This window comes from Neofelis nebulosa, chromosome 5, assembly GCF_028018385.1.
Source record: "Neofelis nebulosa isolate mNeoNeb1 chromosome 5, mNeoNeb1.pri, whole genome shotgun sequence".
Lineage (NCBI taxonomy): Eukaryota > Metazoa > Chordata > Mammalia > Carnivora > Felidae > Neofelis > Neofelis nebulosa.
In genome coordinates this window covers 155,048,103-155,072,344 of record NC_080786.1, presented here as the reverse complement: position 1 = coordinate 155,072,344, position 24,242 = coordinate 155,048,103, and the positions used below count along the sequence as shown (strand labels likewise).

The window sequence follows — 24,242 nt, the reverse complement described above, 5'->3', positions numbered from 1 at the left end:
CACATGAAAAAATGCGCAGTATCACTCATCATCAGGGAAATAGAAATCAAAACCACAATGAGATACCACCTCACACCTGTCAGAGTGGCTAACATGAACAACTCAGGCAACAACAGATGTTGGCAAGGATGCGGAGAAAGAGGATCTCTTTTGCACTGCTGGTGGGAATGCAAGCTGGTGCAGCCACTCTGGAAAACAGTATGGAGGTTTCTCAAAAAACTAAAAACAGAACTACCCTACGACCCAGCAATTGCACTACTAGGTATTTATCCAAGGGATACAGGTGTGCTGTTTTTTAAATTTTTTTAATGTTTATTTATTTTTTGAGAGAGAGATAGAGAATGCAAGCCATGGAGGGGCAGAGAGAGAGGGAGAAAGAATCTGAAGCAGCCTCCAGGCTCTGAGCTGTCAGCACAGAGCCTGATGCAGGGCTTGAACCCACCAACCGTGACATCATGACCTGAGCCAAAGTCGGACACTCAACCGACTGAGCCACCCAGGTGCCCCCAGGTGAGCTGTTTTAAAGGGATACATGCACCCCCCCGTGTTTATAGCAGCACTATCGACAATAGCCAAAGTATGGAAAGAGCCCAAATGTCCATCGATGGATGAATGGATAAAGAAGATGTGGTATATAGATACAATGGTGTATTACTCGGCAATCAAAAAGAATGAAACCTTGCCATTTGCAACTACGTGGATGGAACTGGAGGTTATTACGCTAAGTGAAATTAGTCACTCAGAGAAAGACAAAAATCATATGACTTCTCTCATATGTGGAATTTAAGATGCAAAATTGATGAACATAAGGGAAGGGAAGGAAAAATAATACGAAAACAAGGAAGGAGACAAAACATAAGAGCCTGTTAAATACAGGGAACAAACTGAAGGTTGCTGGAGGGGTTATGGGTGATGGGCATTAACGTAGACACTTGTTGGGATGAGCACTGGGCATATACATAGGGGATGAATCATTGGAATCTACTCCTGAAATCATTATTGCACTATATGCTAACTAACTTGCATGGAAATGAAAAAATAAGTGAATAATTTTTTTTTAAAAAAGGAACAGAGGTAAATAGAGCTTTAGTGTGAGTGTTTACGTTCACCTGACTAGGAGTGAGCTGTGTTTGTTATTTGCTGTGGGCTGTAGGTGCCAAAGGCTAAAATTTCTCTCCTATGTCTAAGATATGCCTAGAGACTCTTTTTAAAATTGGGTTTAGCCTTGTGGTTCTTTTACGCTGTAACTCTCTGTTATTTTTTTTTTTGAATGTTTATTTATTCATTTGGAGGGACAGAGAGAGAGAGAACAGGAGGGGGAGAGAGAGGGGGAGAAGAGAGAATTCCAAGCAGGCTCAGTGCTAACAGCAGGAGGTCACGGGGCTCAATCCCACAAACCATGAGATCGTGACCTGAGCAAAAATCAAGAGTCAGATGCTCAACCAACTGCAAACCCCTGTTATGTCAAAGGAGCTTCTTTTGTGTGATGTTAAGATGTGGGGGAAGGGGAAATGTTGTACAGTCCCAAGACTGAGTCTCAATCTTTTGGGGAGCCTGTGCTACTTGGGCGGTGGGCTTCACAAGAGGCCATATTGTTTCTTTGACCCCTTAGGTGAGACAGGAAGGTTAGAGGGGGCTGGTTTAGAGGGGGCCCCTCTGGTGTTGGGTATTTTCCTCCCACAGGTCAGTTAGTATCAGGGAAAACCGACATTGGTTAGACTCTGGCAAAAAGTTTCTCTTGAAGGCAGGCCATCGTGAAGGAGAACAGAGCCCTGGGGGCATATTTCAGACCGGCTGTTTTCCCTTCCCCCTGACAAAAGCAGGAGGGGACTTTTTCTTTGATCTTTACTCTGAGGGCCTGGTGGGGTTCCTGGCAGAAAAACTCAGGAAAGTGTAGGGATTCCTCCAAGGTTTGGCCTGCAGGAGTTTTAATCTCTCAAAACGGTCCAAAACCCCCCCTCCGTCAGCAGCAACTGACCAATTGCCCCTGAAGGATTCCTGCCTGATGCTGGCTCCAAGCTGACGTGGGATTCTGGGGATCTTCCCGTCTCTCCCATTTTCAGGCCGGTGGTTTGCCCTGTGACCTCAATTCTCGGGTATGTGTATGTTTTTATGTATAGCATAAAAATTGGAGGTTTATGTGCCGTGATCCAATCTAAGAGTTGTTTTCCCTTAACTGGCAGCTTTCGGACCACCTGCTATTATGTGAGACCTACTAGTTATTCGTCATACCATCATACTTGGGTTGTTTTCTGGTTTTGTTGCTTTTTAAAATTTTAAAATTTTGCTTTCACTATACAGGTTTTTTTCTTTCGTTTTTTTTTTTTTTTAACGTTTATTTATTTTTGAGAGAGAGAGAGAGAGAGACAGAGCACAAGCACGGGTGGGGCAGAGAGAGAGAGGGAGACACAGAATCCGAAGCAGGCTCTAGGGTCTGAGCTATTAACACAGAACCCGATATGGGGCTCAAATCCACGAACCACGAGGTCATGACCTGAGCCGAAGTTGGACGCTCAACCGACTGAGCCACCCAGGCACCCCATATAGTGTTTTTGGCTTTGTTAAGGGTCATATATTTTAAAAATAGCATTTTAATAAGTGAACAGATAAAATACGGAGAAGATTTTTTACAAACACACAAAAAAGACTACTTTAATAGGTAAAGAATCTTGTAAACCAATAAAAAGGCCAGAGACAGAGGTGAAAATGGGCAAGAGATATGAACAGTTTACAGAAAATCAACACAAAGGCTCTCAGCTTAAAAGATCCTCAATTCACTCATGGCAAAAGCAATGAAAGTAAAAATCTCATCTGAGACTTCAATTTCTATCTCTCAGAGTGGCAGAGATCAAAGTCTCTGTCAACATGCTGGGCTAGACAGACTATGGGGGAACGGTCATTCTCACTGTGCTAATCTGAATCCTCTGAGAAGCAGCTATCCGAACAGGATAAAATGCACAAGAATTTGTATCAGGGGAACTGCCTACAAGAGGAGAGGGGGAAGGGGCTGAGTTAAGGGGGGAGAGCCATCAGACCGCAGTACGAGTCTGACCCTAAGCCAAAGACAGGGGGACGGAGCCATGCAGTCTCCGGAGGGTTCAGTGAGGCCACCGGGGCATCTGGAACCCAAGCCGGCCATCGGCAGAGCCTGACTCTCCCAGGAGTGGGTTTGCCTGGTGCCCCTCTGCTCACACGGATTTTCTCCTTCACCAAACTCTCCCCTGAGCTCCTTTTTTAACTAGGCCTGACTTCGAACGTTGTGCTCATGTCTGCATTGTCCAATTTTAGAAGAACTCTGCTAAGTCAGTTTATCCGGATCCCCCTCCCTTTGATAGCTGATCACCCTCCATATCTGGTTGGGTTTGCTATCCACGTGGTGTCTGATTACCCGGCCCGCCTTCAGCAAAACACAGGAGGGGACCAGGAAAGTGGAAGGCGCCATATCTTAGAAAAAGGAGTTAAAATTCCAGAGAGGGAGACAAGGCCGTCCCAGGATGACGGTGGATAGGGGTGCCAGACGGCAGCTGCACGGTGACCCGAGAGCAACCTGGCTGACCCGAGTGGGTCGGAAGGCTCCAGAAGAGGAACTTGGTGGATATCTGATGGGACATTAGATTTGTTTTTTAACTAGAAGAACATTTTGGGATTAAACTGATGTAAGTAACAGAAAACCAAGCAAGCTGACGACCAACAAAAAGACAAGGAGACACGATGGTTGTACACGATGTGATTCAGCCACGAAGAACCTTCACTTAGTCGTGTTTAAAAAAAACAAACAGGGAGTCCTGGGTGGCTCAGTCGGTTGAGCATCTGACTTCGGTTCAGGTCGTGATCTCACCGTTCGTGAGTTCAAGCCCCGCGTCAGGCTCTCTGCCATCAGCACAGAGCCCGCTTCAGATCCTGTCTCCCTCTCTCTCTGCCCCTCCTCTACTTATGCTCTCTCTCTCTCAAAAATAAATAAATATTAAAAAAAAAAAGCAAACAAAACTGGAGGCCACCATTTGAATATATCCCTAGACCAACCATCATAGTCACGTAACCAAAACTTGACACGGAGACACTGACTCTGACCTTAAAATGTGACCTTTCCCCACATCCGGGTGACTTTTCATCTGCGAACAAGTAAGGTCATGCCTCCGGAAGGCATGGCCGTCTCCAGTGACAAGTGACCCTGGACAACAATGCACTAACTCACGCCTGCCTCGTAAACGCCGCTGCGACTATGGAGGCCTGGGCTTTCCAACCACGGTCGGTTGGGAGGTCTCCTGTTCTCCAACCGTTTCCCACTCAGTAACACACTCATATCAAGGAAAAGCCCTTTGGATTTTCTCTTGACGGTCTTACTGATGCAAATGCTGGGGTTTGATCACACTAAAAGGCGTGGGTCAGGACTACGGTGTGGAGGAAGACAGCAGTGGGCGGTGTGGGGGGACCGCTCACCTACTGAGTGGCCGGCCCACAGATGATGCCTAACCTGGGAAAGCCAACAAGGGCCAGCCCGAGGCTGCCATTAGAGACGGGAAGTAAGGAAAGAGGCTGCTGAGAGATGGAAACTGCTGTCCCTGGGGCCGGCACGGCTGCGGTGCCCAGTAAGGGCTGGTGGCACTAAGGAAACGAGCGGCAGAGAACCGCCTTGTCTTTCTACATAAAGTGTATTTTTTCTTCATATGATGATCACCACAACCCAGCACTCATTGCTCCGTGAGTCGACTACAAAAAAACCACAACGCTATGCCTGGCAAGTGACGCTCCGTAGGCCTCTGCATGGGTTTACTCCCCTGTCCCTTTTAACCTGCTTTTATGTGAGTCTATCCTGCTTTGCACCACGCTGTGTTCTGAAAACCATCTGGAATACTGTTTGAAAGCAGGCGAGCTACATTTGGGTCCCGCCTATTCATATCGTGAGTTGTTCCGTTAGACTACTGGACTCAAGCCAGTCTACCCAGCACACCCCTGGACTCCAGGGCAGAATCCTGGCTCTGCCACGAGCTCTGAGTGACGAGGGGCAGGCTACTGAATCTGTGAGTTGGTCCCCTTGACTATGCCATGGGGATGACAGACGGGACACCTCACAGGAAGTCGCCTGAAGTTAACACATACGTGCATTAGTGTGTCCTAGGTTGGCATGATGCTGTTGCTTTGGCACCATGGTCAGGGGAAGGCTTCAGGCAGTGTGGACCAGTGGGAACCCAGCGCTCTGGGTCTAATTTGGAACAATTCCCTTCTGGTGACGTGATTCTGGGTGAGCATCCCTATCCCACTGTCCCTACCCCTCCCAGGTCTCCCTCTTCTTTTTTTTTTTTAAGTTTATTCCTTTAGTTTTGAGAGAAAGAGAGTGCAGGGAAGGGGCGGAGAGAGGGGGAGACAGAGAATTCCAAGCAGGCTCGTGCTCCCCACATCCGGGTGACTTTTCATCTGCGAACAAGTAAGGTCATGGAGGCCTGGGCCTTCCATGCACAGAGCCCGACACGGGCGCAGAGCCTGACGTGGGGCTCGAACTCACGAGCCGTGAGATCATGACCTGAGCTGAAATCAAGAGCTGGACGCTCAATGGACCGAGCCCCCCAGGTGCCCCTCCCCTCTTCTCTACCACAGGCTCCTGCTCAGTTTTCAAGCCGAATCCCCACCTTGTCTCCTCCATGGACCTCTCTGGCAATCCCATTCAGTGGTACATTTGCTTCTGGAATATTCCACAACCACCCACAAAATCACCATATCGCCTTCACCACGGAAGACTGAAAAATCTGTTCTCTCCCAAGTATAACAGTTCTTGGTGGGGAAGGAGGGGCTTGGCCCCCAGGAGACATGCGGCCGTGCATAGAGACACGTATGGCTGTCACAGCCGGACGGGGTAGCCTATGGTATCCAGCAGCTGGACGTCTGGGATGCTACTGAACCCACGACACAGACAAGGTCATTGGTCCACAGGGTCAGTGGTGTTGAGGTGGAGAACCCTGGACTGTGACATCAGCTCCTTGAGCACAAGAGCCATGTTTACTGTCCTATTCTGCCACCGAGTGCCCCACCCGGGGGGTTTGTGTGAAGGAATGTTTACCGATAAGCCCCCCGGGGCTGAGTAAAGTGGGCCTTGGGTGAGTGAGGGACCCCCAAAGGGCAATGTGCTTTCCATCCAGTCCCCGTACGGAATGGGGAATGTGCTGAGACCAGGCAAGGGGGGGTTGCTGAGTCTTCGGCTCGTGCCCTGGCGTGCTACGCTCCTTGGGAGGATGAGCTAAGTGCAGAGACGACGAATTAAAAGTTGGAGAGAGGGACGTGCATCTCTCGCAATGAACCAGCCAGCAATGAGAAAGGAAGGCGAGCCCAGTTTTGGGAAAAGGGTGGATGATTGGGAAAGACTTCCTCCTCCGTGTTGGGGAAAGCCCACGCTCTCTCTCCTTTGTAGTAACTATTCATGGCCTAAGCATCCTTAAGCTAGGTGTTACGGATTGCACTGTGGCCTCTCAAAATCCATGTGCTGATGTCCTAGCTCGCGGTACCCCAGAACGTGACCTTCTTTGGAGGAAGGGCCTTCCAAGAGGTGACTAAGTTAAAATGAGGCCATTAGGGTGGTCCTACTTCATATGACTGGTGTCCTTTTTAAAGGGGGGAATTAGGACACACACACACACACACACACACACACACACACACACAGAAGACAGCTCTTTGCAAGCCCAGGAGAGAGGTTGGGACAGACTCCCCCTCACAGAGGGAACCAGCCCTGCCCACACCTTGACCTTGGGCGACCAGCCTCCAGGACTGTGAGAGAATGAATAAATGGCTGTTGTTTAAGCATCCGGTCCGTGGTGCTTTGTTAGGCCCCCCCCCCCCCCCCCCCCCCCCGGGCAGAGGCAAACACTAGGCCAGGGCAGTTCTAAGCACCGAGATTTATTTAAGCTATCGTGGGTCAGGCCGTCAGGAAGGAGGAGGTGTGGGCTGCCAGGAGAAACGACATCTGCTTTAATCCACGAGGGTGAGGACCATAAAAAGAAAAGGGAAGCAAGGGGCGCCTGGGTGGCTCAGTCGGTTGACTTCAGCTCAGGTCACGATCTCAAAGTTCGTGGGTTCGAGCCCCGCGTCGGGCTCTGTGCTGACGGCTCGGAGCCTGGAGCCTGCTTCGGATTCTGCGTCTCCCTCTCTCTCTGCCCCTTCCCCGCTCACGTTCTGCCTCTCTCTCTCAAAAATAAATAAACAGTAAAAAGAATTTTTTTTAAAGAAGGAAAGCAAGACGGCATCTGCTGAATTCTGGCATGTCTATGACTTTGGAGGGCTGTGCCACGTGTTCGAAGCAGGGCACAACATGGAAGCTCGGCGCTGTCCCACCCGCAGGCAAATGAGAGCTCAAGGCGGGGACACCCCCCCCCCCACAGGACACAGCAGCTGTCGCCCCCATTCCCGCTTGGATTCCCAGCCTTTGCCTTTCCCTCTGAGGGCACGTATGCCACGGGGCTGGCCCCGGGGAAGGGAAGGCATCACGTGGGTGTCCTCATCACGGGTACTCACAGCTCGTCTTCAAAGCAGATTTTGGCATACTTGTCCCTGCCGCCCCCGCTGAGCAAGCGGTAGGCGTAGGTGTCCGAGGGGCACGGGGTCCAGTGGTCACATTTCTGCCTTTTAGGGGCTGGGGCTGCAACAAACAGGAACATAACGGTTAGCATCTTGCAGGTACTTGTCAAATGGACCCACTACTCGACCGTGAGCAGTGGCCCTTCGATCCCAAGACTCCACCCTGGCAAGTCCCACCTGGAGTGGGGAAGGGAGTCACCAACTTTGCATTGGCAGCGTCCGAAATTCCCCTAGAGATACAGCTGGTTTAACCTGCATGTGTCTTTTTTTTAATGTTTATTTAGTTTTGAGAGACAGAGAGACGGAGCACAAGTTGGGGAGGGGCAGAGAGAGGGGGAGACACAGAATCGGAAGCAGGCTCCAGGCTCCGAGCTGTCTGCACAGAGCCCGACGCGGGACTTGAACTCACAAGCCGTGAGATCGTGACCTGAGCCGAAATCGAAGCTTAACCGACTGAGCCATCCAGGCGCCCCTGATCTGTGTTTGTCTTAAAATAACAAATATGCACAAGGGAGAGGATGCTGGGTGGGCATAACAATTTCAGAAGGTGAGGGAGCCCCTGCCCAGGGCCGGTTCCCTCACTGACATTCTTAGCACACAATATGGAAAGAAAGCTCCCTTGGGTCGAAGGGGGCTGGTGAGCAAAGCAATAGCCATCTATGGAGCATTTACCCAGCTTCTGCATTTACACACCCTGACACACACACACACACACACACACACACACACACACACACACCTGCTCTGGCCACGTGACCACTGTCCTTCCATATGAGCCTGAGACACTGAGTTTTTCCGCCAGGGGGCGACGAGGTCAGCGCTGGCAGGCCGTAGAGATGTCTCCCCAGCACCCCTACTTCACAGGGGCAGCACCTCAGGAGCCCAGCTGGCCTCGGGACAGCCCCGCGCCCCTCCCTCTGCCGGGTGCCATGTGGCCGTCCCTACCACGTGCCCTTCTCTGTCTGCCGTCGTCCACAGAACCCGCCGTGCTGTGCCCAGTTCAGATTTAAATCCCAAGTCCCCCTCTCGCTTGTCCAGTTTGACCAGAGGTGTGATCCGTGCCTCTCTGACTGAGGACGCACGGCTGTGACAGCCAGGCGGGTGGTGAGGCCCTGGGAGGCCCTGCTGGCGGGAATCCGGGTGCAGACACGCACGGGGAAGGTCCGGAGCTGGACGGGCAGAGCTGCTCGGGGAGCGCAGGGAAGCAGGTGCCCCGGCTGGGGATGGGGGCCCACGGAGCTCTCCAGGGAGCGCGTGCCCCATCCACAGCTTCCCCTCCCTCCTCGCCTGCCCCGCCCCTGAGACCTCCGCGCTGCCCAGCCCTCTGTTCTCTTTTCTTTCTCTTGGCCCTCAGCTTATCCCCCAGTCCCCTTCCCCCAGGAGACGGTGTCTGTCTCCTCTCCGCCGTGCTCCCAGCCCCCAGGTGGGATGTGGTAAACGCAGCGGCTCCACTGCGGGTTGACCGACTGAGTGGGCACCTGCGCCCCCCGGGTGGGGGAGAAATCTCCTGACTTCAGAGACACCGAACTCTGTCCCCACCCCACGCCCCATGCAAAAGCCTCGAGGGACCGTAGGGCTTTCTGGACACATGTGGCGGCAGGCCCCGGCCCACCTTCACCAACCTTCCTTCCTATCCAGTCTATCTTTTAACACGAGAAAGGACCATGGGGTTTTTTACCTTTCCTTGTTTAATTTCTGCCGGAGAAAAATAAAGTGAAAGAAAAGGACAACAGTCCACGTTTTCACTCTAAAGAGTCTTGGGACTCTTTTTGGCGTATCTTCCTCCAGACGTTTCTATGCATGCAGAGGGCATCTGCAAAGTTGGTAAACATAGGTTGTATATATTCAAGCAGTACGTTACTTCCACAAGTGTTCACATAATGTACTCAATACATTTTTTCCCCAATCTCTAAATTTAAAGCGAGGGGTCCAACCGTGAATGTGAAAAAGTGCCAAAAATACAGTATCTTCTCTGTGTCTCTGGATTTGGGGCACTACAGTATTTATTTTAGGTCTTTTTTTTTTCTTCCAGTTTAATAAGAATACCCATTACTTCAAAGTTAGAGGTAATTTCCCTAAAAACGCACCGGGCATAGTATTTGAAAACGTTAACATACTGTTTAAAAGGAGATGTGTCCGGCGGGGGTCTGGGTAGCTCAGTCAGTTAAGCATCTGACTCTTGGTTTTGGCTCAGGTCACGATCTCACGGTTCGTGGGATCGAGCCCCGCACCAGGCTCTGCACTGACAGTGCGGAGTCTGCTTGGGATTCCTTCTCTCCCTCTCTCTCTGCATGCGTACGCGCTCTCTCTCTTTCTCAGAATAAATACATAAATAAACATTTAAAAAAATAAAATAAAAGCAGGTGTGCCCTGTCTCCTGGCTTGCAGACATCCTGTGTATACAGCCCACCCGGAGAGAATATTCTTGAACGGGGATCCACATACATCCTACCGGATACCTGCCTTGCCTTAACGTTGATGTCCCTGTCCCCTTACCAAGCACACAGACTCGCTCCCTCGTGCGCGGACCCTGCTGTCCCCCACACAACTGGAACGAGAGTCACCGAAGCAGCCCTCTGCTCTCGGAGAAGGACACTGCTTCTGGGTCTTGCCATCACCCCAGGCTGTCGGAGGGCCCTGGCCATGTGGCCCTCTCAACCTAGAGCTGAGAAGGAACTACGTGTGGCCTGAACGCACTGAGCATGATGACAGGAGTGCCATGTTGACTGACGGAGGTGGCCAGTGTCCCGTGTGCCCAACGGCCACACTGTGCCCCCCGGGAATGTGGAGACAGAACGACAGCAGATTAGTACAGTGATGGCAAGGGTTAGAGGAAAAGGGATTTTGGATTGTTCTAGAGCCAGGAGCCGGGACTCCACCTGGGAGAGAGGCCTGGTGAAGGTCAGGAGGAAACAAGGGCTGGATGGGGCAGTGCGGGCTGGGTCCCAACCTGAGCTGTTCTGTTCTCCTGTTGCTGTCCCCTCTGCCCCGCCTGGCTGGGGCTCAGGGACACGGACAAGGTGACTGGCGCAGCAGGGCAAGCACAGTACAGACCTGACCCGCCTATCCCTCCCGCCCTCTCACCCCAGGCCTGACGCTGGAGTTTCCCAGCCGGGCCGTCCTTGGGAGATGGGGAGGAGGGCTCCCATAAGGATGTTCTCCCGTGGCCTCCTCCTCCCCTGGGGTCAGCAGCATCACCCGACTTGCTGTCTGCACGGCGGCCAGCTCCCCTGGGGGCCGGGTGGGCTGGGAGCAGGGCTCCACGCTTTGCCGGGAGTGCCATGGGTCGGTCTTCCAAACCTGTGGCCCCGCCACTCACAGGCCCTTGCAAAATGCAGGTGCTGCTCGTGTAGATGTGTGTGGGTGCGTTTTCTAGAAGGGAGGCATTGGTTTTCATAGGATTCTCCAAGGAGAATGTGGTTCTTGTGACCAAAGTGACGTGGAGATGCTGTTTTCTCACAGGGCCTGGGGACGGTTGTGTAGCATTTTAAAAAGGTTTTCTGGGGGCTCCTGGGGGGCTCAGTCGGTTGAACGTCTGACTTCGGCTCAGGTCGTGATCTCGCGGTTCATGAGTTCGGGCCCCGCATAGGGCTCTGTGCTGATGGCTCAGAGCCTGGAGCCTGCTTCGGATTCTGTGTGTGTGTTTCTCTCTCTGCCCCTCCCTCGCTCTGTCTCTCTCTCTCCCTCAAAAATAAATAAACACTAAGAAAAAATTTTTCAAGGTTTTCTTAACCTTCTACCCATTCCCTAGAAGCACAAAATACCATTATGTGAACAAAGATCGTATTCGTTATTTGGAGTGGGGGTGTGGAAGGACAGATACATCGTCTCAGAAGACAGAGCTCTGTCCAAACCCTGCCTCTTCCCCACCATGCTCCCCAACCAGGTTCACTCCTTGACAAATTCGCAGAGTCTGACAACACAGATAGGTATTCAAAAAATACCTGTTAAATACCCGGCACTGTGTTACATCTAGGTCCTGGGCACTTTTCCTGAAATTCATTCCCCAAAGACTGAACAGGAAAGCCCTCGTGAGCACCCAGAAGCTGACGCCCAGCCAGCACAAACAGCCAGCCTGCTGGTCAGTATCCTGCTTATGGGTCTCCCAAAAAACCCGCTTGTTGCTCTAAATAAGACCCGATGTCCTGACGGGCGGTGTGGTTCCCACACGGCCGGCCTCCTGCTGGGAATTTCAGTCCAGAAATCATTCTCTTGCTGAGGGAAGTCTACCTTAGTTCTTATCCGTACATTAACTAAAGCAAATATAGGTTCTTAGGCTCCACCCTGAACCCAGATTTTTGATTTCCTGGAGCAGGGTCCAGGAACCTGTCTTCCTGAAGTACTTCCTGATTTGGGAACCATGGCTACATTCACCCCTTTAAATGAGGAAGGTGATTCCAGAAATGCGATCCTGCCGTGTGCTCCAGGAAGAGAGGAAGGGTGCTCCCGGGCGTGTGCTGAGGGCATTTCAGCCATGTCAACTCGCCTCATTGTTCTATAGGAGATGAAAGTCCGGTCCACAAAAAGCAAAGCCCAGAAGGCACCCAAAGAGGGCTGGTGTCTCTCATAATCAGTGATAATGATTTCACAGATGCCCCCAGGGCGGTGACAGGTGGTAGACGCTTGGCACACGCACCGGTTCCCCTGGCTCAGTGATGCCAATGCAGAAAGATGCTGAACCCCACGGGGAGACTGTGTGGGCACACCGCCGTGTCACCTCCACTGAGCTTCTGTCCCCATGTCCCCCCAAAGGGAGTGGCATTGCACCTTCACTGAGGGGGCATGGGATTAGAAAGCAGGAAACGCAGCTGATCCCGGAGGACACAGCACCCTGGAAGGCAGGGTTGATTTTGGAACTGGAAAGAGCCTCAGACGTAGACAGCATTTACAATGTCCCCTCAGCGACAGAGGAGGGATCTCGAAGACACTGACAACTAGTTAAGAGCAGAATTAGAAGTGGTTTTTTGGGGAACCTGGGTGGCTCAGTCAGTTGAGCGTCTGACTTTGGCTCAGGTCATGATCTCTCAGTCTGTGAGTTCGAGCCCCGCGTCAGGCTCTCTGCTGCCCACAGAGAGCCTGCTTCGGATCCTCTGTCCCCCTCTCTCTCTCTGTTGCCCCCTCTCTTACCCACCCCCGTTTATGCTCGCCCTCTCTCACTCTCTCTCTCTCTCTCTCAAAAATAAATAAAGGTTAAAAAAAAAAAGTAGCTTTTTCAGGGGCACCTGGGTGGCTCAGTCAGTTGACTGTCTGGCTCTTGATTTCAGCTCGGGTTATGATCTCACGGTTCGTGGGTTCGGGCCCCGCATCGGGCTCTGGGCTGACAGTGTGGAGCCTGCTTGGGATTCTCCCTCTCCCTCTCCCTCTCCCCCTCCTCTGCCCCTTCAAAAAAAAAAATAAATAAACATTTCTTAAAAAGTACTTTTTCTGGCTTTTTTGTGCAACGGTAGCCATTTAGCGGTCGTCAGCTCCTCTCACCTCGGCTGAGAATCTAGGAAGGCAGCTCACCACGGCTGATTTGCCTGGCTTGGTCCCCTCTCGCAAGAGTGCCTAAGAAAATGATTCGACGACCTCGTATCTGGAGTATACGAGAGAAAACTCCAACAGGATCCTCCTTCCCCTTGCTCTCTCCTGAAACTGACCGTCGCGGCCTGGGGTTGCAAGCTGTGTGTGGGGCACGCGGGGCCTCCCACCAGATGCACCCCTCGAGTGACGTACAAATTCTTCCACGGACACTTACTAAAATACCTGTTAGACATCAGGTACCGGCCCCAACCTGACGGGACCGCAGTCGACGCAGGAGCTTTCATACACGCAAACGCGGGAGACGGAAGGTAAGCTAGGACGGGTCATGGTACATTGTGACATGTGCCGTGGGGTGCGGGAGGGGGGTGATCAGGCATCAGTAGCTTCACACGTACCCAAAACTCCCTGCAAATCAACAAGAAGAAAGAGAACCACCGCAGAGAAACGGGCAAGGCACACACGCGCAGTATACGGAGGAGGGGACAGGGCACAGGGACGAAGGCCTGGCGTTCCCAGTCGCCGCCTGCCACGGAACCACGGGCCCCAGGCCGAGGGGTCAGCACCTTCCGATGCCAAGATACACTCATCGGCAGGACAGGACAGTTCTGTCTGCGATTAGGTATCCAAACAGAGAGATGCTGTCACCAAGAGACGCTGGTTGGGAGAATGGACTGGAGCGGAAAATGGGGCGAAGGGGCAGGAAAAGTCAAACCAGGGCCGCCTTTGCCCAGGTAGGCGATAACCCGGCATGTTAACTCCCTCACCCGGGCAGAGGGTCAAAGACGTGGGGAGGAAGGGCGGTGGGGGGAGACTGAGGCCTGAGGGGAGAGAAGGAGCCGCAAGGCGCTCTGTCCTCCGGGGCGAGCACGGCATCCTTCACAAAGGAGCCAGGCTGATGCAGTCAGTCCTCTCACCAAACATGAGGAACAGGGTGGCACAGGGCAGCCGGAGTATGGATTCCCAACGGCCGGGTCGCGGAAACCACCAGATTCAGGGGTACTTGGGATGAGCTCAGATTTACCGTCTCGTAAAGACGGCGGGGAGGCAACATCCAACGTGGGGACGGTATGAGCCCAGCAGAGCACGGACTCGCGGGGTGAGAATTAACTTCAGAAAACCCAAAGCCACCACCCCCCGGCTGGGCGGCTGTGCCGGGAGGTGGGTCATTTTCAGAGAACAGTTTATGAAGTGGAAAAGCAAACCACGGATTAGGGGGAAAGCCCGAGGTTGAGGGGCGTCAGGGCCAAGTGAGGGGGGCTCAGCCCACGTGGCCTCGGGCACGGGGGTGAGTGCTCTGTGGGTGCCTCCGGCTCCTGGGCCCCCGTCCGTCCGTGCCCAGCACCGATCTCACAGGCCAACACGCTCCTTCCTCTGCTTCAGATCTGATCAGACATGGGGGGGTCACTGAGGACATGAGAACAAACACTCCCAGGAGGGTGTTCCTGTCATTCTGCTGAGCCAAGAGTAACAGAGGTCCCTATGCTGATGGCAGGAGCTACGCTCACCTTGAACCCTGTCCAAAGCCAAGGATGACTAGGTCCCTGTGTGCTGAACAGGCACGGAGGAGTGCAGGTGTCCAGAGGGACCCAGGGGTTCGCTGAGGGCTGTACAGGCAGTGCCTGGCCAAAGGGTACCTGTGTTTGCATGGAGGCCACTCCCTGGGGGCTTGACAATGGCACGAAATGAGCCCCACAGCAAAGCCCGCAGAGCCCCAAGGACGACGCGGTCCCTGTTAATGTCTTATCCACGGGAGCCCTGAACCACCAATCGATCACTAGGCTCAACCCCCAAACTCTGAGCCCACCAGACGCCCAGGAAGTCATGTGTCCCTCCAAAGTGGAGCCGACTGCCAGCAGGAGCCAGGACGCAGCCCTCACACCAGCCATGGTCAGCCGCTCTCCCGCCACCTCTGGGTTTCCAGGAACCAGATAGTGCTTCAGTTGCAGGGGAAGGTGACAGGGCCTCCCCCGGCCTGCGCTGGGGCGGAGGGGGGGGGGGGTCTGGGAAACCACACGAAGAAGCCCCACTCAAAAGGCAGGCCTCAGAGGCAGCTCCCAGAGGCAAGCCCACGTCCAGGACGGACGGCACATTTTGTATAACAATGGGGACGATGAGAAAGCCCTTTGAGGGTGTCTCCCATGTTCTCTATGTGTGTGGGCCCCACCTGGCACTGAGCCTCATCCAGTCTGGATACTGTAAGCGTATCCAATTGCATGCACATTCACTATGGAAACTTCATTTAAAATAAAAACAGTCATAATCACTTCCTAGAAAGTTACGGGTTTTTAAAAAAATTTTTTATGGGGGTGGTCATAAAAGGGAATTAATCCAAGGGCGCCTGGGTGGCTCGTCGGTTAAGCCTCCGACTCCTGATTTCTGCTCAGGTCCTGATATCGTGGTTTGTGGGATCGAGCCCCACATGGGGCTCTGCACTGACATCAAGGAAGCTTCTTGGGATTCTCTCTCCCTCCTTCTATCTCTGCCTCTACTCTGCCCATTCTCCCCCATAAATAAATAAATAAACAAACAAACAAACAAATAAATAAATAAATAGCTTTTCAGAAATGCGATTAATCTGAAAAGGAAGAGATTTACAAGTTTTTTTAAAAGATTTTATTGGGGGGGGGGGGTTTCCTGGGTGGTTCAGCCAGTTAAGTGTCCGACTTTGGCTTAGGTTATGATTTCATGGTTTGTGGGTTTGAGCCCTGCATCGGGCTCTGTGCTGACAACTCAGAGCCTGGAGCCTGATTTGGATTCTGTGTCCCCCTCTCTCTGCTCCTTCCCCATTCACTCTCTCTCTCAAAAATAATAACCATTGGAAAAAAAGATCTCTTTTTAAGGAGGCCCCACACCCAACATGGGGCTCAATCAAACTCATGACCCTGAGATCAAGAGTCATATCCTGTACCGACTGAGCCAGCCAGGCACCCCCCTTGCTTTTGCAACTTCTTAAAAATCATTACCCAGTTTTTTATACTTGCGCAAATTAATTTTGTAGGACCCGTTTCTGCATTGGAAACGTGCCAGCTTACCTACTTACAATGAGATTTCGAAAAAGGGTACGAATCACTACCTGAGTGCCCCACGCCTTTTCCTATGGAGACTGTAACGGAGATTTTGTGGTTTCACTTCATTCCCAGTTTGCGTCGTATTCCAAATGCTTATTTTTATCTGACACCTCCTGGACATGAAGTTTCTTTGTTTTCCTAACATCATAGTTTGTCGTGGGGTCTCATATGGGGATGAGCAGGGGTACCCTACCTTGGAAAGGTGTGGGAGCCCAAGGGGCGAGTATTACCCCCCCCTTCTCCCCCTCTCCTCATCATCATCACCATCACCATCATCATCATGATCAACTTCATCAACATCAAATGGCCAGCTTGGGCACAGCTGAGGCCAGACGCCCCCTCACCACCACGGTTGGGTTTCAGAACCGTGAGTTGACACATCTCATGGAACTCACCCTTGAGGACGGGCCTCTCACCAATGCTCCGGATGCTATAAGCAGCACTGGACAGGGATACCTCCGGAATGAGCTCTGCGAGCAGGTACCCAGAATACCAGGCGCATATGGACGCGAAGAGGAAGAACACAGCCTTCAGAGTGCCTGGGGACAGACAAGACACAATGGTGGATGCCCGGGGAACAGGTGCCACCCTAAGCCCCTTCCTGCACCACGTCTGCAGGGCGCTCCGAGGAGAGATTACTCCTGGGTAAGCGGGAGCCGGGTCAGGCCCATGGCTGCCTCGATGAAGCCATGATGGCTTCGCAGGCGCTGCTAAGACTAAGCATTTGTCGCCATAGCAGCGAAAGATGCAAACAAGTTAGGGATGTTTCCTATGCCCATTTTTTATATTTGCACTCGGTCTGGGTCTCAGCTTCCTCAAATGCTAACATCAATGATTCATTAGTGGCTTGTGGACTGAAAATCCCAGAGGGCGGGGACTTTGTTTTGTTTATGCTGAGAACAGCACCGGGAGCCCTATGAAGATGCACTGAGAACAGCACCTGGAGTCCCTGTAACACTGGGAACAGCCACCAAGCCTGTCATTATCATCACAGACAAGTTGGCGGCGAAACCTAGGTCTGGCAGAAGGAGAAAGTCCCTGGAGGGAGTCTTTCCGGTTGACTGGCTCTGGTACCTTCCTCCCACTTTTTTCTAATGTTTTATTATTTATTCTTGAGAGAGACAGAGTGCGAGCAGGGGTGGGGCAGAGGGAGAGGGAGACACAGGCTCCAGGCTCTGAGCTGTCAGCACAGAGCCTGACGCGGGGCTCAAACCCGCCAACGGTGAGATCGTGACTTGAACCGAAGTCAGCCGCTCAACCAACTGAGCCACCCAGGTGCCCCAATTTAAAAAAAAAAAAAAAGGTATCACCCACTCCTAGGTCAGGGGAAGCCTAGGGGTTCAACTCCTCGTCCCTTCACAGACAACCTGCCACCAATCCTTTCTGATTTCAGCCCCCAAATATCTCAAAGATCAGGACTCAGTTCAGGATCACCCACAGTGCCAAGATGGAGGCCCAGCATAAAAAGGCAGCATGAATTTCCCGATCAGCATTTAACTATGTGTTAATGGGTCCAGTCCTAAGAATTAAGAAAAAGCAGGCCAGGGGGGAGGGAGGAGAGGAGAAAGAAAAGAAGGTGGAAAAAGAAAAGGGGAAGGGAAGGGACACCCCCCCTGCCCCGCCTGGCCCACCATGTTCTGGCTGCCTCACGTCTGCACCCACTCAGGCCAAGCACCTAGAAATAACTGTCCCCTCCCACAGCCTTCAGGCCTCACCTCCCACAGGTGGCTCAGGGCGGCCGTGCTGGTCGAGGCCTCCCAAGTCCTCCACGCTGCCAGCGCCCTGTCCCTGGAGGGCAGACTCCCCTGTGCATGGCCTCTCCAGACGACCCTCCTGCTCCATGACGGGGCTCCCACTTTGTGGGCACGGCTGGCCTTCTCTGCCGGCTCTCCCTCCCAGGGCGCAGCCCGGGGCCTCTCCTCAGGACCCCGGGGCCGGCTCACCCAGACGATCCTCTGAGTTCCTGGTAGGGGCGCCCCACCGCAGACCTGCGGTCAGCACCCTGGGACGTCTAGGCTGCGCATTTGGCACGTTCCGGAAAACCCTTCCTCCTCCCTGCCCCCCAGGTCTGCTCCTGACCCGCGTGCGGCCCATCCCAGTGCACGGACGGGGTCGGGTGCCAGGCAGCTGGGACCCTTCCTCCGTGGCACGCTTCCCCGCCCAGCCCTGATGGAATCCATCGGCCAGTCTCCATGGGTTCACCTCCACCATAAATCTCACCTCCCCGGACTTCTCTGCCTCTCTCTAGCCTCCCCCTCCCCAGGCCACGACCATCCTCAATCTTCCCTCCCGCTGACAGGGACAGAAAAGCCCACACCCGCCTGGGCTCCCAGATGACGTGTCCATTTATCACAGGGGGTACGATAAAGATTATGTCTGGTCTTTGTCCCTGTCCCTGGCAAGAGATCCTAAAACCCTTGCTATCTCTTGTCTCTTAGGAGTGTCTGCGGTGTTCATAAAGGAGCCCCTTTCAACCACACCTGAGCCCGTGCTAAGGAGGTGACAAGGAGGGAGGGGAGGTCCTTAGGTAGCTTTTAGGGAGGGGCTGGCCCAGCATGTGCTGGACCTCCAGGAGAGGAAAGGGAAGGGAGTCCCGCCTGGGTCACCTGGTCACGTAACCGAGGCATAATAAGATCCAAGAACCCTGGACTCCCGAACCTTGAAGGTGGGTCCCTTCCTGTAGCAAACATTCGGGTATGTGAGGACGGTAATGTGCCATCAGCCCACGGGGCAAAGGCCCAGAACTCTGAGGCCGGGGCCCTCCCAGCCTTCCCCCCAGAAGCTTCCTCGTTCGGTTGGTCCTCCCGGTCCGTGGGTTGTCCACTGGGGATGTTAACTCGAGCCGGTGTGTGTTTGTGCACGGGGGCGGCTCCTTAGCGCAAGGGGTCGTGCTGATGGGACAGGATGGGAGGCTTCGGTTTGACTGTGATGAGTCGGTCTTTTTCAAGTGTGACCTTCGACATCAACTCCCTCCTTCCATTCTGCAAACCCCGCGGTCCCGAAGGTTGCTAGAAGGTTCTGCGGGGATGGCTTCTGTTGTGAAGCACCTGGGGCAGTTGTGACCACCGTCATTTGCAGGACTGAAGGGACCCCTCAAAGCTGGAAAAACCAGCCACAGGAAACAAAATGAGAGCCACAGGTGTGGCCGACCCTGTTCCTGCAACTCCTGGGTTTGTTCTGTACCAGGTCACACGATTCGCGGGAGCCCAGGCCCTCTCCTGTCTCACACGTTTGTATGAGTTTGTCCCTCCGACTACAGGGTGCTCTCCTCCATGACCCCCAGCCTTCTCTCTCTCTCTCTTCAAGGCTCCCCCCGACCTCAGTGTGGCCTGCCACACACCCTCACACCAGCCCTTCACATGCCCTGCCAGCATTGCACACCAAGGGTCCTCCAGGAGAGTGCACGGGCCATGGGCCACGTATGTTCCAGAATATTCCGTTGGATGCACATCGAGTGAACAGTGTGGTAGGACTGCTGGAAATATGGAGTCAGCATTAACGGTGTCAGGTTCAAAGCAACAATAGTCCACTGTGTCCTGTGTGTGTGTGTGTGTGTGTGTGTGTGTGTGTGTGTGATCACGGCTGGGCTATTTTATCCAAGTGTCACATTTAAAGAAGAAAACTGGCAACGAGAGATTCTTCTCAGGATCTTCCAGGCGCCACGTCCCGTGTGAGATCTTGGAGCAGAGGTGCCGTTTAGCGTGGAGAATTCTGGAACGGAACATGATGCTACCTTCCAAATGTGGAAAGGACAGCGACAAGGGAGGGAGACGTGATTTCATCCCCAGCTGAACAAGGACAAATGAATGGAAGTAACGGGGAAGAAAATAAGGAACAAATAAGGAGCCCGTGCATCCTCGTAAGCAAGAGTATAAACCGTGGCCGGCCTGCCTTGCAAGGCAATGAGCTCCCGACCCTGGACATTTTCCAGGGCTCCTCGGAAGGCTATGGAGTGTGTGTGCTTCAGGTGAGGGGCGAGCCAGTGACCTTGCAGCTTTCTGGGGTTGGCTGAGAGAAGCCGAGAGCTAGAGCCAGAACCACCTGATGGCAGGAGGGGAGACCAGGCAGCACAGGCCGGGGCCAGTCCACCGTGAGACCTAGGCAGCAGGTGCCGGGGATGAGCTAGACCATCAGCCAGTGCACAGGCCGGTCACAGTCACAGAAGCATCCCGGCTGGCAGGGGAAAGCAGGCCCGGGAGCCTGGACAATGTCCAGACAAGCTGAGGCACTTGCATCAGGAGCTCAGTCCCTGGGGTGAGTGGAGAGCAGATGGGACACGGGGCAGTTTGTGGCGATAGCCTCAGACCCTGGGCAGCAGAGAAGAATCCAGAGCCCCAGCAGGGCACAGGTGAGGACTCATCTTGGGAAAGGTGGGAGCCAGACCTCAGCTAAGACGGCTCCCTGGACCTGCGTGGGAGGGGGTCCGGCAGCTTCCGAGGAGGTGGGGGGGATGGTGAGGAAGTATGCAGAGTTCAGGAACCTTCTGTGACCCTGTAACCAGGATCCGGCCTCTTCTTGTAAAGTAATGAAGTCCTCGGTGGCTGACAGATACGTATCCTATGTGCTTCCGTGTGGCAGGCATCACACGTGAGGGCTAGAGTGAAGGTCAGTTCCAAGCACAGATAGGGAGTCAGTGAAACTCCTCTCCAGACACTCTCGATCACTGTGTGCTCCTGCCTCTGTGTGTGTGTCCTGCCCTCATCGGCGCCCGCAGATTCTCGGGGTCTCAGGCCGGCCCCGGCCCCTTCACTTACGCTGCAGAAGAAGGCAGTCCCAGAGTTCACGCGAAGCCAGGCTGGAGGCAGGTGGCTCTCAGGGCTCGCCCTACCCCTCCAACCCGGGGCGGGGGGGGGCCCTGAAGAAGGCAATTCTGAGCCCGTAAGAACACACCTTCTTTGGTGGGACTTCTTCAACGTGAAGTAGGACGAGGAAGCTGTCTGTCCCTAGCAGCCTCGCCGACACGAACGCAAACCCCCGTCACCCTGGAGGCAGCCACACCTGCCCCTCTTGTCCCCGGTGGGGGCCGAGCAGGCTGGCGTGGCTGAGCCCTATTCATCCTACTCGGGACTTGGCTGCTGTGTGGCTCCAGGCTCAGCCGGCCTCAGCGTCCACAGTTGTCGCTGTCCTGTTGACTGGGGCTTGGGGGCAGAGAGACTGGCAGGTATGACACCCGAACACCACAGTAGGTTTGGAAGGTAACCTGCCTTGTAAGGTTCGCACCCCAACGCCCTACTTCTGCGGAGTTAGGACAACCACCACCGAGCAGCTGCCCCACTGGCGAAGGGCGGTGCTGGCTTAACTCACTTCACCCATTCAATCTGAAACTGTCCTTCCTGTGAACTTTCTGCCTGGGACAGACCCAGGGCCGGACTGAAGTAGCCAGGAAAATGTCGCTTCCAAGAACGTTGCCAAATCCTTAGCTCACAAAATCCAGAGCAACGCGGTTCTGAGTGACCGCAGGTGACCTCTCATAACCACACACATCCATATAAATACAAATCTGGTGCCGTGTCAGAGCCTTGTGTGAAAGGACCACATGATTCGTGCAATGACTCATAGGGCTATGTGTGAAAAAGGTGTAGGGAGGGGAAAGCAATCTGAGAGTATTCAGCATTTTCCATCAAGTAACTGGCAAAATATTGTAAAAATACAATACAGAAATAATGGGGGAAAAAATCTTCCCAAATAGCTATCATGAAAGCCAGTGTCCTGGGGGAGATGTTTGCTCCCCCCACAAAAAGAGACATGTATTTCCACCCATGTATCCTACCATCCACACGAGTTACCAAAAGCCATGTTGTTCATAAACAACCAGTTTTATAGAGAACGTGACGATTCCACACAGTAAAGAAAAATCTTCAAATCCGTCTTTCCAAACTTTGGGTCCGGAGCTGCGAAGGTGGCCTTTAGAACTCTCTGGAGTTGTGACCACACAGCTGGAAAGCTAGTGCCAGAAGGAAAGAGGGTCCTTGACCCCCTCCTAGCAGACAAGCTGTCCCCCAGGGAGGGGAGGGGGCTGCTAAAGAGGCCAAGAGATCTTTCCACTTCTGAACTTCCCCTTTTTGGGCAAGGTCTGCAGACCGGCTCCAGGAGGAATCCGGATCCCTCAGATTATAGGAAGGAAACAGCAAAACCAGTCAGAAAGGAGGCAGGTGGGGCAGGTTAACGCAGGAACCCAGAGCGCCCTGTAAAGCCAGGTAGCCAGGCAAGTGACTGTGGACAGAGGCCACGGTCAGGAAGGCCGGCTTCGGGAGACCAAATGACTGGTGGGATGACCGTTTTGTTTTTCTTTCCCTTTTCCTATTTCTCCCGGGCTTTCTGCGGATCTCAAGTCGTTTGGTATTTGGAGAAAATAACAAGGGCCTTATAGAGAGTTGCTACCAGAACTGTTACAGTCAGTGACACGGGTCACTCCCTGTTAGTCCCTCCCCATGTCCCGCCCACCCACATCCCCCAGGGACTTAAAAAGGCTGCCTCCCGGTGCCGCCTAGGTGGCTCAGTCCATTAAGCGGCTGGCTTCAGCTCACGTCATGATCTTGCGGTTTGGGAGTGAGTTCGAGCCCTGCGTCAGGATCTGTGCTGACAGCCCGGAGGCTGCAGCCTGCTTTGGATTCTAGTCTCTCTCTCTCTCTCTCTCTCTCTCTCTCTCTCTCTCTCTCGCTCTGCCCCTCCCCTGGAACCTGCTTCATACTCAGTGTCTGCCCCTCCCCTGCTCTCCCTCTATCTTTGCCTCTCAAAAATAAATATTAATTTTTTTTTTTTTTTTTTACGGCTGCCTCACTGTCCTCTCCACTTTCCATAATTTGCTGGGCTGGTCAGTTTGACCTGTGGCTAATGACCCCTGATTCCAGCCACAGGACCACCAGGTGGAGCCCACAAGTGCCTCTAGCCGGCAACTGCCCGCCCCCCTTGCTGGCGCCTGAGGTCCTGGACATCCAGGCCGGCACACGCCCTTCCCCGGGACCGAGCCCCCGTCCTCCGGGAGCTCGTTGCGTCCGGCTGTGCCTGCGCTCACCTGAGACCTACTTTCCAGGCAAAGCGTCAGACTCCCGGAGCCGGGAAACGGTGTAGGTCTTACCTGCGCCGGGAACCCCGGCCAACTGGCCCCTGTTGGATTCGCTTTCCGCATTTCAGATCCCGGGGCTACGACGAGGAGACCCGGCCCCAGCGCCGGCCCCGCCCTCGGGCTCGGCCGCGGCAGGCACCGGGAGGGGTCCCGCCTAGGCGAGGGGGCGGGTCTCCCCGGCCGAGGTCCCCTCTTCCTCCTGCGGTGGACGCAGCACTCACCGGTCGTCCCTGGGCGCATCTTCCAGGTGCGGCTCCCTGGGGACCCGAGGGACCTCGCTGGGACCGTGTGGCGAGGAAGGCACCGAGACGCGCCCTCGAAGCGCACAGCGGCGGGGAAGGAGAGCAAAGGGCGGGCGCAGGGGCCGAGACGGAAGTGCGGGCCGGGTGCGGGCCGGGCGGGTGCTGGGCCGGCAGGTGCCTGCAGATCCGGCAGGTGCGGGCCGGCAGGTGCGCGGGGCGGCGCCCACGAGCTCCAGGCCGGCCGCCCAGGCGGGATGCTCCCTCCGCCCCGCCGACAGGGGGCCAGGAGTAACGAGCAGGGTTTGTTCCTGAGGCAGGACACTGGGTCCCGGAACGGTTCGCGGCCTCAGCCCCCAGTATAATGTCTCACAAGAGGAAACAGCTACAAAGACAAGCATGTCCTGAGCCTTTGAATCGTCAAAGCCGAGTGCTAGCAGGGTCCAGGCTAGCGGTCAACAGCCCCTGGGCCAAAGTCACGAGGCTCCTTGCTTCATCCAGAACGTTCCCGCCGCCCACCACAGTCCTCCTCCTCGTGTCCTTTTTTAACCTCAGGGCCTGATTTGGGGAAATGTGGCAGGGACAGTGCCCCCGGGCGCCATCGGTCAGGGTCACGGGTTTGCAAGCCCTTTTGTTCACATGGAGGCCCGGGACGGCCAGGGCCGCAGTCCGGCAGGTGTTCGAAGAAAGCTTCCCAGAAGACACCCCAGCTCCTAATAGGAACAGTCTCTCTCTGTGTAGACTCACATTCCAGACACCCATCAGGTTTTTACAGCTCTT

The 24,242-nt window shown here is 54.1% G+C and overlaps 1 protein-coding gene across 2 annotated transcripts in view; it reads right to left on the bottom strand.

Moving 5' to 3' along the window:
- FAM3B (FAM3 metabolism regulating signaling molecule B) overlaps window positions 1-23,802 on the bottom strand; it is a 41,744-nt gene extending 17,942 nt beyond the window's left edge. Inside the window, exons 1-3 of one of the 2 annotated variants that reach the window (XM_058732063.1) lie at window positions 23,445-23,802; window positions 16,553-16,696; window positions 7,504-7,627 (exon numbers count right to left, since the gene is read on the bottom strand). In XM_058732063.1, the coding sequence (XP_058588046.1) occupies window positions 7,504-7,627; window positions 16,553-16,696; window positions 23,445-23,463 (287 nt within the window). In that variant the 5' untranslated portion in view covers window positions 23,464-23,802. The remainder of the gene's footprint in view (window positions 1-7,503; window positions 7,628-16,552; window positions 16,697-23,444) is intronic. The other variant, XM_058732062.1, reaches the window with a different exon arrangement.
- Between the last annotated feature and the right edge of the window lie 440 nt (window positions 23,803-24,242).